The 19,252-nt window shown below is 40.7% G+C and overlaps 1 protein-coding gene across 3 annotated transcripts in view; it reads left to right on the top strand.

The window, feature by feature from the left end:
• The window catches only part of NTN4 (netrin 4), a 243,612-nt gene that overhangs the window by 100,235 nt on the left and 124,125 nt on the right, over window positions 1–19,252 (top strand). For 2 of the 3 annotated variants that reach the window (XM_043968629.1, XM_043968628.1), the window contains exons 1-2: window positions 5,261–5,678; window positions 9,119–9,648. In XM_043968629.1, the coding sequence (XP_043824564.1) occupies window positions 5,624–5,678; window positions 9,119–9,648 (585 nt within the window). In that variant the 5' untranslated portion in view covers window positions 5,261–5,623. Of the gene's footprint in view, window positions 1–5,260; window positions 5,679–9,118; window positions 9,649–19,252 lie in introns of those variants that run through there. The other variant, XM_043968630.1, reaches the window with a different exon arrangement.

Genomic DNA, 19,252 nt, shown 5'->3' with positions numbered 1-19,252 from the left:
GAAGGGAAAAGTCTCTGCTTTGGACTCTCTAGATATCATCTCAAGAGAATTATAGAATAGTGGTCAGGGGAAATTAACACTACAATGAATTGAAGGTCTGGAAACCTTGGTCTTGATGATGGGTTGGTTTTGTTTTTGTTAGTTATTATAGTTTGGCACATCAGTTTCTCTGACTGTAAAATAAAAGCTGTGCCTGTCATTTCCCACAGATGGACATTGTGAGGGTAAAACAGTGTTTCTAAAGAAGAATACTATATATCCTTAAAATATCAGCACTATTGGTCTTCTTATTTTCCCTGGAACACCCCATTCATTCAGCATTGTTTTCCAAATAAGTGAATTTTTCAGATAACTTATGGTTACTTTATTAAAGTGTTAATACTTTGAAATGTTAGTATTTTACCATTTGGGATAGGGATATTTCTTAAATATGTTATATGCTCTCTACTATATATATTGTTTTTGTTTTGTTTTGCGGGGCAGTGAGGGTTAAGTGACTTGCCCAGAGTCACACAGCTAGTGTCAAGTGTTCTGAGTTCGGATTTGAACTCAGGTCCTCCTGAAACCAGGGCTGGCGCTTTATCCACTGTACCACCTAGCTGCCCCTATATATATATTTATTAAACAACATATATTGAACATAATTTAACAATTTCTTGATGACTCAAAATCACATCATTCATGTGATTCCTCCTCAATGCTCTGTTGATTATTTCCAAATTATCCTGCATGTATATTGCTTATAAATAGTTGTTTGCATATCGTCGAGCTCCTTGAGAGCAAGTATAGTACTTTGCCTTTCTTGGTGTCAGCCTGGCCCATAGTAGGAACTTTTAGATTTGTTAAATGCTTTTAGATTTATTGACTTGTAAAGAATATGGATTTTACTGGGTCAGCAAACATTGATTAAGAACTCTCTATTTGTCAGGCACTGGGACTAACACTTTGGGGTACAAAGTAAAGCAAAAGAGAACCCTGGATCTCAAAAAGCTCACAGATTGTAAGCTACTTAAGTTATTGGTGTAAGGTGTAAGACATGACTTTCCTCCCTTCTTCTCTGCCCCACCCCCACACCTCAGCAAATGTAATCCTATACAGCCTTAACAGATGTGTTCCAAACTAGAGATAATAGCCAATAGTCAGATCACTTCTGGGGTATCGTGTTCAAGTCTGGTTGCTACAGTTTAAGGGAAACATTGCTTAATATGAGTGCAAATGTGGAACTGTGAATAGGCTGATAAACTGATTGAAAACTGTGTCATGTGCTAAAAGGTTCAGAAAGATGAGAAGACTTCTCCAGTCACAATTCAATTCAACAAGTATTTATTAAGTGCCCACTCTAAATGGTAAATACTTAATAAGTACCTAAATGTCTATTGATTGATTCATCCCATTTATTTATCCATCGAAAGACAAAAAAGTCAGTGCCTTCAGTAGCTTATATTCTTCAATAGCTTTTGTATAATATTTGAAGAGCTAACATATAGAAAAATGAGTAGATTTATTCTTTATAGCCTCAAGGAACAGAGTATTACCAACCAATTGAAGTTTGGGGAGGCATTTTGTCCAGAAGTGTAAGGGACTGCACCAGTTGTCTTATTGTTAGAAGGTTCAAATGAGATATTGCATGTAAAGCCCTTTGTATGACATAAAGCACAGCTGTAAATGTCCAATGTTATTATGAGCTACTGCTTTCCCTCTAATTGGATTTGTTCAGAGGCTGGGCGCCCATCTCTTAGAGATATTGTGAAGTGTACTCAAGCATGGGGAGGAGATGGGAGGTGATCATGACCAAGATGCTTTCTAGTTCTTTCTGTGATCCATTATGTAGATCAATAAAAGTGACACAGTGATACTCAAGGAGTTATTGACATATATATTCTTCAGGGTGCTATCTATGCTTTCTGAGTTCTTGTGTCTTTTTATAGGTTTTCCATCTTCTTCTTTGCTGTCATTTCTTAATGCTCTCAGTGGGTCCACATTTGCAGGCTCCTTCTCATTTATTCTAAATTGATTGCTTCTCTTCTCCTGTGGGCTGGATAACAAGATAGGCAAGTTTGTTAGAATTGTGTCTAAAATAAGAACAAACAGGGGAGTTGATACTATAATTAGAGGCTCTCCTACAATTGAAGTGCACTATTTTAGCACAGTGCCTGTGTTCTACGGATCTTGACTTGGAGGCTACTTTTGCTTCCTTTTAGGTCTTGGCCATGTTCCTGATTGAGAATAAATGAACTCCGGTTAAGTGATGAGATATTACCATACCTGAATGTTAAGTATACTTTTCAGGGCTCTCCCATTGATTCATAATTTACATTTTTAATGGTTTGAGTGGTCACAAAGTGCCCTAACAAACATTATCTCATTTAATATTTACCGTTCCTCTAGAGAATATCCCCCATTTTACAGAGAAGCAAAATAGATTAGTGACGTCACACAGGAGAAGTAGCAGAGCCATGATTCTTTTCACCACATCAAAGAGAAGCTTTCTGAGTCCATCATTGATATGAATCCATGACTTCAAAGAGTTCTAGGAGTCAGAGACCCTCGTTCTTTCCTAATGTTAACCTAGCTAAACTTTCACTGAGTGATTTCTTCAATGTGAAACTCAATCATACAGCCAAATAATTTTTATGAGTGTTTCGTTGATTATTCAATAGTTATTAATAGTCAAATAAGGCACTGGGTCTACCAGCGCTTGATCAGATGACTTAACCTCTGTGGGCCTCGGTTTACTCATTTATTAAATGAGAGGTATGGTTTGGTTGGTTTCTATGGTCCCTTCCAACTCTAATCATTTGATTCTATGAAAAATGATATTGTCTCTTACCCTCAGTTTTGTAGGAAGAAGAGACATGTATGCAAATAACAGTTGGAGAAGTGAGCATGAGAATATGCATAGGAGAGATCAAAGAGGTATTAGAGATTAGGAGTGGGTTTTGGAGGCAGCTAGGTGGTGCAGTGGATTTAGGAGGACCTGAGTTCAAATCTGGCCTCAGACACTTGACACTTACTAGCTGTGTGACCCTGGGCAAGTCACTTTTAACACTCATTGCCCTGTAAAAAAAAAGAAAGAAAGAAAGAAAGAAAGAAAGAAAGAAAGAAAGAAAGAAAGAAAGAAAGAAAGAAAGAAAGAAAGAAAGAAAGAAAGAAAGAAAGAAATTAGGAGTGGGAAGGTCAGAAAAGGTCTCATCCAGGAGCTGGCTATGGGTTACATCAACTTGGGGTGTGAGAGAATGGAAGGAAAACTTTGATTCAAACCAGTGACTGCAATTAAGCTTACAGTCTTCTGAACTCCTCCAGAGCAGGGACTTTTGTGTTTCTTTGTATCCTGAGCATTTAGTGCAGTGCCTGACATATAGTAGGTTGCTTAATAAATGCTTATTGGCTGTCTAAAATTCCTAAGTCTTTTCAAGTCAAGCCAACAAGATATAGAATGTGAAGAATTCCTTGGTCTTGAAACCTTGACTTCTCTGTATCATCCTTGATTTCTTACCCACATTCACTCCATAGATCTTATTTCTCCTTTTCAAACATCTCTCACATTAGATCATGAGCTCCCTGAGGACCGAGGCCATATTTCGCCTCATTTTGTATCCCCAGTGCTTTAGCACATTGCCTAGCATATAGTAGGTGCTTAATAAATGTTTATGATTGTGTGGTACAAATTATAAATGCTATAGAAATTCATAGTTTAAAAAAACGGTATTCTTATGCCTAAGCATAGTGGAATTGGGTCTAGAACAGTGTGGAAGTGAATTTCCCTGTCTTTTCTGTGCCTCCTCACTTTGGTATTAAGGCCTTTAGTGGTTTTACAAATCAAACATGCGTAATAAATAATTTTAGAAGGGGGAGGATGTTTCCTTGTTAAAGGGAGAGATCATCTCTGTCAAGTATCTGTGAGATTTTGTTTTATGTCCAAATTTTGCTTGTACCTTAAATCCCAAATGGCTCTGTGTTTTAAAGCTTGTCATATTGTATTGCTGCCCCACATTCCCCACCACTCTCTTGCCACTGCTGGCCAATAGAATAAAGTAACCGTTTCCCAAATGGATTGCCCTGACCTCACCCTCAATTCCCTTGGGTGATATAAAATTCCTGCTATGTCACCAGCTGAGTCATAGTAAATTACCTAAATGTGCCAAAAAAAAACATTCAAATAGACACAACCAAACGGTGTTTTTTGTGAATTGTTTAATTTTCCAGAACATATTCAGAGGCACTAAATCAATAATTCGTTATTGAAATCTGTAGTCTGTTGCTACTTTCCACATTCCTCTTGTCATTTTCCAGAAACTTGTTCATAGAAATAATGCCCCCAATACAGCTACTGTCCCAGCTCCTTTGTGCTTTGGTCCTGAATTCTATACTAAGCTATGTACTTGAGTGTACAGAATTTCTGGATGTGTTTTGGCGGTCTGTGGCTGCACATGAGCACACAGTGTGTTACTGATGAGTAGAATCCCGGGGTTAGAAGGGTCGTGGAGTGATCATCCCCTGCCTCTGACAATGATCAATTCCTTCAGACTTTCACCTGGCCCCGGGATTTGTTTTATTTGTTAGCCCAAAGCTAATGCAGGGAGTGGTTGTGGAGCTAAGGTGCCCCTAAGCAGTCCACACTTAGAGTGTAACCGGCTTGGGCTGGGTACGGTGAAGCTCGGCCGTCTCCATCGTTGTCTTTGATACTCTTCTTGCCAGGTGGCCTGGGCCCATTAGACTTTTAGGAGTTCGGGGTCCCTGACCCAAGGAGAGGCTGTGGGGAAGTGATGAGGTGGCTCTAGCCTGTTTCTTGTTTCGCTTTTCGTTCGTTCTTTCTTTTTTTTAAAGCCCCTTTAGCATGCCCTGACCTGACAGAGAGGGAGTCAACTGATTCTCAGGAATGTACCAGGAGAAGGTGGAAGGCAGGTAGCTTCCCGGGGGCGGCCCGTGGGTCCCGAAGGGCAAGGGTGGGGGTCACGGGGGAGGGGGACCACGTCGGAAGATGGGCGTAGGAAGCCGGAGAAGCGGACGAAGCTGGGGAGTAGGTGTGCTGGGGCCGAGGGGCAGAAGGGACGAAGGCGAGGAGGAGCTGGCGAGCCGTGTGGCCCCGGGCTCCCCGCAGCCCCCTCCCCAGCGTCCCCGCCGCGGCCTGGGGTTCTCTGGGTTGCAGTACTGAGCTCGGCCGCACCGTCTGCACGGCCGGCTGTCAAGCCCGGGGGGCGGGCAGGAGGAAGGGGTGGGGGTACGGCGGGCGGGAGGGGGAGGAGGGCTGGCACCGGAGCGCCGCCGCGGTGTCGGTGCAATAAAAATGCATCCCGTGAAACTGCCCATGGAGAAAGACGAGACGGAGCCTGGGGAGCAGCAGCAAGCGGAGGCGGCGGGACGCGAGCGGGACGCCCAGGCGGCGGCGGCGGCCGGGAAGTGAAAGGTCTCGGAAAGTTCAGCGGCCGCGGCGGCGGCGGCGGCCAGGGAGCGAGGAGCGAGCGAACGGCCGGCGCTGGGCGGGAGGCGGCTCGGCTATGCTCCGGGCAGCGCCCGCTCTGCCCGGGCCCCGCCAGCCGCTGCCGCGGCGTGCCCGAGGGAGCCGCAGCATCCCGGCGCCCTAGACGGAGACGAGCCCCGCGCCCGCCGCCTGCGCCCGGCCATGGGCAGCTGCGCCCGCCTCCTGCTCTTCTGGGGCTGCTCGGCCGTGGCCGCAGGTGGGTGGCGTCGGCGCCCGCTCCCCGCTCCCCGCTCCCCGCTCCCCTCCGCCCCTGGCTCTCCCGGGGCCCCGGGGAGCGGAGGAGCCCCGCTGCCCAGGATAAAACAGTGGCCTTGCTCCAGCCCCGGGCTCCTTTCTCCGCGGCGGCTTAGAATGGGGTCGGTTCTTCCCGTAGAGACGGGCGGGTTCAACATGACCCCCCCCCCCCGGGTATTCCTGGGGCGGCCAGCCCGCTCTGCAGCCTCGCTTCTCCCTCCCGGCTCGGGCTTTTTAAATTGCCCAGCCACTTGGGGAGGGAACAAAGGAGCCAAGGTCGCCATCCCCGGCCGGCGGTGCAGAAGGAGAGGTGGCCACCGAGCTTCTGCGGGTTGGGCTAGGTCAGGGTCAGCGGATCGTTAGCTCCCCGGACAGCTCACTACAGACAGCCGGACACTTCGGAGCCAGGTGGGGAGCCTCCCTCCCCCGGGGGCCTCGGGGAGGCCCCCTCCTGCTCGGGAGGGGCCCGTGTTCCGTGCGCCCCCTGCGCTGGGGATGTGATGGAGCTCTCTCCGTATGTTTGCACAGAGCTTCTTAGGGAAGCTGAGTGGGCTGGCCGTGCCCAGAGAATTGGTACCCCGAGGAGGCTCTGCGGGAGGGCGGAGGCGGTAGCAGCTACCTGCCCCGGAGACTGGACAGCAGGCCGACGCGGCGTCAGATGCCCCCTCCCCCGCCCCCATCGTTAGCCTCCTCACCCCTGCCCAAGCTGTTCCTTGGCCACCTGCGCCCAGCTTGCTGTTAACCGTTCCTAGGGAGCCTTCTTTGCAAGTTCTCTTTCGCCGCGTCCTTCTTGGGTACCTGCCTTCCAAAAAGGCGTCGGTACAATTCGGAGGACTAGGGAGAAATGAAAGTTTCAGTCCTTGGCATTTAAGAGCCACATCCCCATTGCTTGTATGCATAACTCCTTAGCAAGGGTAGGGGGAGAGGATTTTAAGTAGAGGGACAGGTCACTTCCCCTACCATCATTTCTAGGGTTGTGTTTTGACTTTTATCATGCTGCATAGATAAGAATGGCTTGTACTCCAGGAAACTAGTTTTAGCAGACTTCTCTTCCCCTCCCCACCCCCAGTCTTGATCCAGTCCACTTCATAATCCAAATACTTGGATTACCTATTTATCAAAGATCTCTAAGTACTCTGTCCGTTTTATTGTTGTTCAGTCCTTTCAGTTGTGTTTGACTCTTTCTACCCCATTTGGGGTTTTCTTGGCAAAGATACTGTAGTGGTTTGCCCTTTCCTTCTCCAGCTCATTTGACAAATGAGGACCCTGAGGCACACAGGGTCAAGTGACTTGCACAGGGTCACACAGCTACTGAGTGTGTGAGGTCACATTTGAACTCAGGTCCTCCTGACTCCAGGGACGGTGTTCTAACCACTGCACCACCTAAATGCCCTCTGGGTCAACTGGCTAACATAATGTGATGTCCCTTGTTTATATGGGCTGTTAGTTCAGGGGCATTGCAATTCTGTATTTTTCCACGGAGCATTTCATGGTTTTGCTCTTTTTTCTACTTCCAAAACCAGCCTTTTCATATACAATACACAACCACAAAATGAACTTCAATAAACCTTTCTTTTTTTCAGGCCATATTATGGCAAAAGTATTCAAGCAATCAAAAGGTTGTAAATAAATACCACAAGGCAAGTGTTTCAAGACAGGAATACTTGTACAGGCAGTATATGGTTTTTCCTGAGATGTACAGGTGAGTCATAGAATGATGTATATTTGTGTGCATACCTGTCCATAACTAACTGTAGCCACTGGGGATCAGAGTGTTGGCAAAGAGAGTGCAGGGCTGCTACCAAACTTAATAAGACACTTACATTACAAATGGGCCCAGGGAAGTCCTTTATTTTTGGTGCAGAGATGCCTGAAGAAGTTTGTGGTGATCATAGGGAATCAAAAGTCTGCCAACTTTAGTGTACAGTGTCATTTGACTGCCTTATGTGACGAGATAATAATAGAATAGAGATACTATCAGAAACACAAACATTGAATTAGTTAGAATTTAGGCTCTGAGTTCCTTTTTCTATTTCATACTGTTCCTATTTTCTTTTCTTTATAATCAGTCTAATATTTAAAAAATAGATCCTTTTGTTTATTTGCTTAAAGTGTAGTATATTCAGGATAACAAACTTAATTTAAAGGAGTATAAAATATAGTTAAAGGGGGCAGCTAGGTGGCACAGTGGATAAAGCACTGGCTCTGAGTTCCAGTGAGGCCTCAGACACTTGACACTTACTAGCTATGTGACCCTGGGCAAGTCACTTAACCCTCATTGCCCAGCCCCCCACCCCCCCCCAAAAAAGATATAGTTAAAAGTGAATTATAGGGGCAGCTAGGTGGAGCAGTGGATAGAGCACCGGCCCTGGAGTCAAGAGTACCTGAGTTCAAATCCAGCCTCAGACACTTAACACTTACTAGCTGTGTGACCCTGGGCAAGTCACTTAACCCCAATTGCCTCACCAAAAAAACAAAACAAAACAAAAAAAGTGAATTGTAGCAATTGATTTTCATTTTAGTTCTAAGTAATTGTCAAACATTAAAATATATTGAACAGTTGATCAGATATAGTTGTGTTTCTTTAAGAAGGTGTTTTAATTTTAAAGATAATGTTTAGAGATGATGGCAGAGGCTGCCAATCTATAAACTTTCTCCCATAAAGCAAACAGGCATTAAAGAGGTTGAAGGACATGACAGCAGCATGTAAAATAAGATTTTCTACCATTTGGCAGCTTATCACCTTTTTCCTCAGTTGTGTATTTACTTGATTAGAGATACTTTTAAGTCCAAGCTGTCTGTAGCTTTTTCTTTGCATCCCTAAAGGAGGTCTCCTTGCCGGTTTCATTTCTAAGCATCCAAATATTGTTCCTGCTTAGAAATTGATCCTTTCATTGGATAAAATTGCGGGAAAGGTTCCATGTTTCCTCTGAGTCATTCACCCAGACTCGCTTGACAGTGCTTTGTTCTAATGTATGTGAATGCATCACTGTATTTGAATGACTAAATTACTTTTGTGAAATGGTATAATCTCTCTTGTGATATCCAATTTAAAGGGACTTTGATGGTGAAGAATGATAGGTCAAATATAAAGGAGGCCAGGGGACTGGATTAAGGCCAATAACTCTCATCCTCCTTCCTTCCTCTCTCTCCCCTTCTCAACCCTCCACCCTTACCCCCACCCAAGGCTTTTTTTCTCTTGAGCTAAGTTTTACCTCTGAACATCAAAACAAAGCACGTAGAGGAAATGCAGGGCACTCTGCCAGCTCCTGTTGGATGGTATTTTCCTTTGACTCACGTATGAGACCAGCTGATGTTGCCCCCTGTAAATTTACTGGGTTAGTAGAACAGCTTTCTAGATGGGTTGGTTTCAAATAACATGTGCCCTATTCCTCTTCCTAGGACTGAGTGGTGTAACTGGAGTCAGTTCCCACTGTGAAAAGGCATGTAACCCTCGGATGGGAAATTTGGCTCTTGGGAGGAGACTCTGGGCAGATACTACCTGTGGCCGGAACTCCACGGAGCTGTACTGCTCCTACAGTGAGAATACTGACCTGACTTGCAGGCCGCCCAAGTGTGACAAGTGCAATGCTGCGCACCCTCACCTGGCTCACCCGCCCTCCTCCATGGCCGACTCATCCTTCCGGTTTCCTCGTACTTGGTGGCAGTCAGCTGAAGATGCTCACAGGGAGAAGATCCAGCTGGACCTTGAGACTGCATTCTATTTCACTCACTTGATTATGGTGTTTAAGTCACCCAGACCGGCAGTCATGGTTCTAGAGCGATCACAAGATTTTGGGAAAACTTGGAAACCTTACAAGTATTTTGCCGCCAACTGCTCTGCTACCTTTGGCCTAGAAGATGATGTTTTTGAGAAAGGAGCCATTTGTACTTCAAGATACTCCAGTCCCTTTCCCTGTACCCGTGGAGAGGTAAGAACATTGAATTAATTCTACCTCCTAAATAAAGGGAAAATGTTAGACCATTCGCGTGCGCGTACACACACACACACACACACACACACACACACACACACACACAATGAGGGTCACCATATTTAAAATATGAATGTATTTCTATCCATGGATTTTAATAGTATAAATGAAACCAGTATTTAATTTTCCCATTTAGCTTCCACAAATGTTTTCCCTTATATTTAGATTAGAGTGATTATAGCCAATGCTCATGGCCCATTAAGTTAGATTTTTCAGTCAGAGAGAGAGCTTTAAAGTATTTTATTTTTTTAAAACAATAACACCAGCTCTTTATCTAAATGTTTTTTTAAGACAGTCGTTACTAATTATATTACATCAACAGAATGACCTAGTGTGTTTCTAAAAGGGGTATGAATTTACTGAGACACTCTGTTCTTGGACCTTTTGCAAGCATCTTTTTTATGCCGGTAACATAAATAGGAAGTAAATAAAAACAAAGCTAACAAGGGAAAGAAGATTCATGTTTGTCAGAAGAATAACATTGTATGACAGTGGAGTTTTACTGTTAAGATTGCAGAGACTGTGTTGCAAATAATGGATAGAACAGAACAAATAAATCCCAGTCATTAGTTGAAAAATATTTTCATTTTGCAAAGCTTCTTTTAAGACACAAACTTTCTCTTCAGGCATATACTTTAATTTCAAGTCAATTACATGGACTTAGCCTTGGCCAAAAATTGTTTGGGAGGAAGCACAGTACAGAAGAAAGAATGTTAGATCTGGAGTAAGGGTCTGGGTTCAAATGTGGACTCTGTTACTGTGTTGGAACTCAATTAACATCCATTCAGTTAGTTATTTTCCTTAGATACAGACTCAATTTCTCTATGGGGTTGGGGTTTTTTTCTTTATTTCTCTGTTCCTGGTCTGTTATCTTGAAAGGTGGATAAGAATCAGTTTTACTAAGCAAGACGTCCCAGGGAAATACTTCATATCCATCTGTGCAATATGTGAGAACCCTTAAAAAGTGTTCTGTAAAAGAACACCAAGAAAAGGGAATGGAAATGGATTATCAGGATGACCTAAACGTTGGTTCTTTAAAGCAAAAGAAAGGGAGGGACAATTATTCTAGTTGGGACATAAGAAGTTACTTTTCATTAGCAGTTCATTTTTTTAGGGACCAGTTAATAGATATTCATGCCCAACAAAAAACTTCAGGGATCCATGATATTTTTATTGTGTATGCTCCTTCCACTGACACTGATTAGTAAATTATCTTCCAGAATTTCTGTGTTGAAAATCATGTGGCCAACCTGGCGATGAGCCTTTCAGAATTTTGCAAGACTGGTCCTCAGGCAGCAGACACATAGTCCATCACCAAGTGTGAATTGGAAGCTCTCCAATTTGGTAGGAGCTGCCTTAGCTTGTGCTCTGCTGGCAACATCTTCAGGAATGCAAGGTCACCTCCATGCCACCAGGAGGCATCAGAGTAATCAACCTATACTATTTTAAGTCAAACAATACTAATTTTAACCAATGTGTACATTTAATTGCAGCTACACGAGCATAATTTTTATTAAAACCATAGTTTTAACACACTGATACCTTATAGGATACAGTTTAACCTTTTTTTCAACTTAATTGCAATAGTATAGACTTTAAATTTGAATTGAAAACACTAAGTCCTCTCTAGGGCATTATTCCCAACCATAGACAAAACTATTATAAAGTCTCTGTACCAAGGTGCAGCCCAGAACAGCATAGACAAGGATCACAGGAATCATCGCTAATATTCATTATTCCCTGTCTCTTGTCTCTGGCTTTGGAATGTAAAGTTGTGTTGTGCTAGCAAATAGGTTTGTAGGGGAGCCTTGCAACATTGTTTTCCTTTCTTTCTTTTTTCTTTCTTTCTTTTTTTTTTTTGCCTACCTGGGTATATAAAGTGAACAATACTTTAAATCTTGCTTTATAGAGGGAAATGCACATTTTAGTCATTGGCATTATAATTATACAACTTGAAGACAGATGTGGAAAGCTTACAGACCAAATTTGCAGACACAAAAGAGAAAGGGATAGTACATATGGTGGGAGATTAAAATCACAAGTCAAAAAGATCTTAATAGAATAGAATGTTGGCTTCAAATTAAAATGACAAGTTAAAAACCCTAAAGGCCGTAGGCATGGAAAAACCCTTCTTTAGTACAAGGGAAAGAAAGCATGTAGCTAAATCTAATAGTTAGCATTATTGGAATAGATAAAGACAAGAAGCATCCCCAGTCGGTATAGAAACAAAGCAATGATGTCCTCTCTCCCCAAGGTCATTGGACATAGTCCCAGAAGTGCTGGCTCCAGCTATAAGAAAAGTAATAGGAATGACAGATATAGCCACTTTTTAAATGGAGATAAAAGGGCCCCTATTTGCCAAGTACAATGGTTTATTTTGAAAGCCCTTGAGAAATAACGAAGAACTAATTGAGTAGTAAAGTAACAAGAAAGAAAATAAATCCACAAAAATAATCTGTACTTACATATAATGTCAACAAAAATCAGGAGAGAATAATAGAGAGTGGCAGGCTCTGGAGGCAGAGGACCTGAGTTCAAATCTGAGAATTCAAAATCAGGAGTGCTTGAGTTTAAATCTGGCCTCAGACATCAGCTGTCAAATCACTTAACTTCTGTTTGCCTCAGCTTCCTAAGCCACACAATGGGAATAATAACCTACCTCCTAGGGTCTTTGTGAGGATCAAATGAGAGAATATTTGTCAAGCACAAAGCACAGAGCTTGGAACATAGTAAGCATTCTAAATGTTGTATTAATATAATATATAAAGTTAGCTATTTTATTATTATTAAAATCTTGCTTCTGAAACTTACCACCTACGTGACCTGAAATATCACATCACCCTTGTGAGTCTTAGTGTTTTTTATCTGTCAAATGAAAGAACTGGACTAGTCCTCTGGTAATGGGGAGCCACTGATGTTTTTTAAGTGGAGGAGTGACATGATCAGAGCAGAATATTAGGAAAGTTGTTTAGGTAGCAATGTGGAAGAGTAACTGGAAAAGTTTAGAGTCTGGAAGATGTATGGTATATGTGGACATTTATATATATGATGTATACACATACATATGTACATATCTATCTATCTATCAATGAAGAGAGAGAGAAGGTATACAGGATATGTTATAGTAGTCCAGATGAGAAGAGATGAGAGCTAGGACAAGGGTGGTGGCAGTGGAGAATGAGAGGCAAAAGATGGATATAGGTGTTATCGTGGACTATTGGCAACTAGTTGTATGGAAGATGTGAAGGAAAGAGATATGTTGTGACACTCTTCCCTCCTGATTTTCCTACCTGGTTGACAACTCCTCAGTCTCCTTTACTAATACATCCTTCACATCATAGCCCTTAACTATTCTCCAAAGTTCTATCCTGAACCTTCTTGTCTGTTTCTATCATTTTTCTTAGTAACCTCATCAGCTTCCATGAGTTTAGCTATCATCTCTATGCAGTTGACTCATAGTTAGATAGATAAATGGATAGATAGACAGACAGATCCCTAGCTCCTCTCCCCTGAGCTCCAATGCCACAACTCCAGTCAACTTTTGGATGTTTTGAACTGGAGGCTCCAGAGACATGTTAAACTCAACATGGTTAAAACTAAACATTATATTGCCACTGAAATCCTCTTCTCTTCTAAGCTTGCCTATTTGGTTTGGGTTTTTTTGTGTGTGGGAAGGGTTGTTGTTGTTGTGTTGTTTTTTTTTAGAGGGGCAGGACAATGAGGGTTAAGTGACTTGCCTAGGGTCACACAGTTAGTGTCAAGTGTCTGAAGCCTGATTTGAACTCAGGTCCTCCTGAATCCAGGGCCAGCGCTCTATCCACTGCACCACCTAGTTGCTCCCAAGTGCATTGTTTAAAGGAATTTTTTCCGATTTTTAAGTAAATTACATAATTCTAAAGGTTAAAGATTCATGGAGTTCAGCCCTCTATTATTAAACATCTAAATTATTCAAGACAATTGAGTTGCAAAACAATTAAATATCTCCAAGGGAAGATATTTTTTAAAAACCTTAATAGATTCTTAGTTGGCCATTATCATTGAGAGAAGAATACCTGTCAGCAATATGTCCAAAGAACTCCATTTTGGGTGATTTAACTACTTGTCTGGGCCAAAGTGTCTAAATCGAAAAGATAATGAATATTAAGCCATGCCAGTCCTATTTAGTGAAGTGAATGATTTCGTCCTAGTGTTGAAAATTAGGTCCTATCACCTGCTATAATTAACCAAAGACTACTTCTTAGTCATCTGAAAGGGCCTTTGTTATTGCGGTCTCTTACGTAAGAGAAACCACTATAATTTTCTTCAGTTGTTTGTACAGAGTTTGAACTGTTGTTGTTGTTGTTTTCTTTAGAGAGGAAAAATGAGGTCATCCAAAGATGATTCACCTCCCTCTATTCATGTATACAAACACACATAGCATTTTTAAGGGTTTATAAGATTTCTTTTAGTTAAATTCTTGATTTTTTGCATCGGATTAGGAATTGGGAAGACCAGATCATAATCTCAGTAATGCTGATGACTTTTTTTGTGATGGTTTAGAGCAGATGACATAACCACATTCATTGCTTCAGTTTCTTCACTTATAAAATGGTCATTTCAACTACTTACTCCATAAGATTAACTGCTAAATGATTGTGAAACATTATACATTGCTCTATAAATGCTAAAGATGTCCTTGTACCTAATTTCGAGAGCTGGCAAGAATCAGACTTCCAATGCCATTTGGAAAACCACAACCCTAGTTCTCTATGATATAAGGCTAAGTCCTACAGAGTCAGTCAGATAAAACAAATTTAGTTTTTTGGGTTTTTTTTACAGATCCCCATTTCATGATTCTATTTGTAATAAGAATGATAATTAGCATACCTGTGGTCTTCATGGTTATTCTGGTGGCTCTGCTGAAATGGCCTCTGTTTTTCACCGAGCAGTAAAACATTTTAAAAGGACTTAAGGACACATGGAAGTACTTTAGTTCTTAAGCTTTTCGTTCTATCATTGTCATTCAGGGTTCATTTTATTGATTTTATTGCTTCCAAATGATATTTGATAAGAGATCCCACTAAATGCTCTTTATAGCATTTGATGCTATTGATCACTTCCTTATGGTTGCTCTTTGCTCCCTGGGTTTTCATGACTCTGCTCTTTGGGTTCTCCTCTTATCTGACTGACTGCTCCTTCTTAGTTTCTTTTGTTGGTTCTTTGTTCCTGTCTTGCTCACTCACCATCAGAGTTATTAAAGGCTCTGGACCTAGACCCTCTTCTCTTTTCCCACTATACCATCTTGCTTGATAATCTCATCAGCCCTCCTGGATTCATTTCTCTCTATGCACATTATTTTTGTCAGATCTATATATTTAGCCCTAGTTTCTCACTTTCTTCTGAGCACCAACCCCATATCACCAATTCCTCCTATATATCTTGAACTGGATCTTTATAGGCATTTCAAACTCAACATGTCCAAAATATAACTCATTACCCTTCCCACCAAATTTTCCCTCTCTTCCAAAGTTCTGTATTGCTATCAAGGATATCACCATCCACCCAGTCACCCAGGCTATAAATCTTGACATAATACTCAGCTTACTTTTGCTACCTCATATATAAAACCTTGTAACTTCTTTCTCTATATTGCTTTTTTTATCAATTTTTAAACATTTTTATTTAAAAATTTGATTGCCAAATTCTATCTCTCCCCTCCCCCCCGCCCTGATGGTAAGCAATCAGATATAGAGTATATATGTGAAATTGTGTAAAATGTTTCTGTATTAGTCATTTTGTACAAGAAGACTCAAAAGAAAAAAAAGTGAAAATAGCGTGTTTGGTCTGTATGCAGTTGATATTAGTTCTTCCTCTGGAGGTGGATAGTATGCTTGATCATTAGTCCTTTGGGGTTGTCTTGGATCCTTTTATTGCTGAGAATAGCTAAGTCATTCACAATTCTTCCTTGAACAATATTGCTGTTACTGTGTACAATGTTCTCTTGGTTATGTTTATTTCACTATGTATCAGTTCATGTAAGTCTTTCCAGGCTTTTCTGAAATGATCCTGCTTGTCATTTCTTACAGTACAATAATATTCCATTACAATCTTATAGCACAGCTCATTTAGCCATTCCCCAATTGATCAGCATTCCTTTGATTTCCAATTCCTAGCCGTCCAAAAAGAGCTGCTATAAATATTTTTGTAATATTTTCCCTTTATATTTGTAATATTTTCCCCTTTTTAGATGTTTTTGCAACATAGACCTGGCAGTAGTATTGCTGGATCAAAGGGTATGCACAGCTTTATAGTCCTTTGGGCATAGTTCCAAATTGCTCTCCAGAACGGTTGGCTCAGTTCACAACTCCACCAACATTGGATTAGTGTCCCAGTTTTCCTACATCCCCTCCAAAAATCCAAAGTTTTCCGTTTTTGTCATATTAGCCACTCTGATAGGTATGAGGTGGTACCTCAGAATTGTTTTAATTTTCATTTCTCTAATCAATAGTGTTTTTGAACTTTGATTTCTTTATTTGAAAATCACCTGTTTATATCCTTTGACCGTTTATTAATTGGGGAATGACTTGTATTTATTATAAATTTAACTCAGTTCTGTATAAATTTGAGAAATGTCTTTCTCTACATTTTTTGCATATGTCCTCTTCTCTCTGTTCACACAACCACTGTTGTCGTTCAGTCCCTCATTATCCCTTACCTGGATAATTGTAGTAGCCTTCTGATTGGTCTCCATTCCACCAGTCCATCTTCCACTAAGCTGCCAGGTCTGACCACACTACCCCTCTCACTCAGTAGACTCCAGTGGTTCCATTTCCTCCCATACCAAAGAGAGAGTCCTTTGTTTGGCTTCTCTGGCCCTTTACAATCTGGCCTCATTTTAACTTGCTGTGGTCTTCCCAGTATACTCTCCTTCATGCACTCCAGGATCCAGCTACAGACGCTGCCTGCTATTCTTCACACATGTAGTACTGCAACCCCTGTCTTCATGCCTTTTCAATGGCACATGAATTCTCCATGCTTATAATGGGCTTCCTTCTCACCTCTGCCTCTTAGGTTCCCTGGTTCCCTTCAGAGCGCAGATCTAATCCTACCTTCTCCAGGAAACCTTTCTTGCTAGTGACTCCCACGTCACTCCCTGCTCCTCAGCTGCCTTCTGCCCTCAGACTACCTTCTGGCTCCACTGGAAGTATTTCATCCATACTCAGCTATTTGCTTATTATCTCCCTCCTTAGAATATGAACAGCCTGGCTTAGGTCAGTGCCTGGCAAGCGGTAAACTCATACTAAATGCTAATTGACTAACAAATCTTATAGAGAAGACAAGATATATACAAGGTTTGTCTAAAACAGTGCTTCTTAACCTGAAGTCTACAAACTTGTTTTTTAACTTGTTTCTTTTGTAATCCTATGTATTTAATGTATCTAAAAACATTCTGTAAAGGGATCTGTGGTACAAATAGGTTAAGAAGACAAGGGATTGTAAAAGTATATAATAGAGCCTATAAATGCTGGTTGTTATCTGAGTGTGTGTGTGTGTGTGTGTATACCCAGTATATATACATACACATACATATATGTATATGCATACATACACACACACTCAGATAACAACTAGCCTTTATGATCTATATCATACACATATGAGTTTTATATATATACATAAATGTGGTCTCTTTAAAAATACAAATGTACACACATACATACACACACACTCAGATAACAACTAGCCTTTATGATCTATATCATACACATATGAGTTTTAAATATATATACATAAACGTGGTCTCTTTAAAAATACAAATGTGCACATATACATACACACACTCAGATAACAACTAGCCTTTATGATTTATATCATACTCATATGAGTTTTATATACATACATAAATGTGGTCTCTTTAAAAATACAAATGTACACGTATACATACACATATGTATACATAGATATATTTGTCTTTGTCTTCATGTCCGTGAAAGGGTTTTTCACAGAGAAAATAAGACCCTTCCTATTCTAGGCCTATAATTTAAATCCTGTAAATGGGAACCTTGAAGGAGAAGAATCAGATGTATGAAAATCATCATTATATACATTTTAGGCAAATAACATTGTTACAAAGTATTATTTGACTAAACATAAAGAACATATATCATAAAATAGGAAAGGATATTTAGAAATTACCAGGTCCATTTCCAGTATGTTAAAGAAGCCCTCTTTATTTTATGATTGTTATTTACTCTGCACTCTTTTAAAAAAAAACTGAAGAGCCTAATAATTTGATAGCCTCTTTAACTTGCAGAAAACTGGCCACATGTGCAAGGTCCAGGAATACTCACCATCATCAAGCCAGTGAATGAAATATCACCATCTTACAAAAATAGTTGTATAATTTGGATTAAATTTTAAGTTCCTCTTTTCAGGAGTAGAGATGCAAATGGGTATATTCAAGAAAAAGACAAAGCTGCGATGATATTCCAGTAAATCCTGGTGAGAATTAAGGAGAGGGAGCTGCTATCTTTACATATGACATTAGAGGACATACCAGTGTATGGAATCTACTAGTGGGGATACATAGGTTAGAAGCAATGGATGTATAAGGGGAAAGGAGAGGCCTCTACTAAGGTAATGGGAATGAAAACCTTCTGGTAGATTTCAATTTACAAATTCTTTTTTTTTAATTTGTTCTTACTTTCTCCTTAAGACTCTCTCCTCTAATTCTCATTCTAGACCTTCACAGTTTTTTAATCATTCTTCTTGAAACACATCTGTGATATTCCTCCCCCTCCCCCACTAACCTATTAGTACCAAGGCTGCATGGTGTACTATTTATATTTACCAAGGCAGATATAAAGATACACAATCTTTAATCCTTTCTTATGAATAGCAGGAGTAAAAATAGTTCCCAATCTCTGATGATTCATGTTCTGATAGAGTTAACAACTATCCAAGATGGGCTCCTGGGTTAGCTTGAAAGAAGCTAGCTGTTAGAAAACAGAACAAAGTGAAAGGTTTGAAAATACCTGTGTAAGCAGGGTGCGAGGGCCAGAAACCATAAAAATATTTTATTTATGATCATCTCTTTATAGCTATTTAGAGTCTAAGAAGATCTCTGTAGTCCTTTCTAACTCCATGTCTGATTTGATCAGGTTATGATTTTGTGAAGGAAGTACTTTGTAAACTAAAGTTCTGTGGATGAGCTATTATTGCTGTTAAGTAACATTTGGTTTCTTGGTCATAACTTATTAAATAAGATAACACGTGCAATTAGTCATTTCTGTATGCTACTATTGAGTGACTAATTTATAGATTTTGCTAATATTTATTAGGTTACCTGGAAGATCATGAAGTTTATGTCATCTTTTTATATCCCTTAGAAATGGAAGAAAATCTAAAATAAAATCTGTTTTGCAAAGACTGCATGGAACACTGTTTTTAAGATACTACCTACATTTTATAGTTTACTTCACTTCTGTTGCATATTTTTACACAGATTTTGCATCATTTTGAACTCTGTACCTTCAGGTTGAATGACAATCAAAACTGGGAA

This window comes from Dromiciops gliroides, chromosome 5, assembly GCF_019393635.1.
Source record: "Dromiciops gliroides isolate mDroGli1 chromosome 5, mDroGli1.pri, whole genome shotgun sequence".
NCBI classification, from domain to species: Eukaryota; Metazoa; Chordata; class Mammalia; order Microbiotheria; family Microbiotheriidae; genus Dromiciops; species Dromiciops gliroides.
Note: the sequence above shows the minus strand (reverse complement) of the source record. Positions and strands in the feature narration are given on the sequence as shown.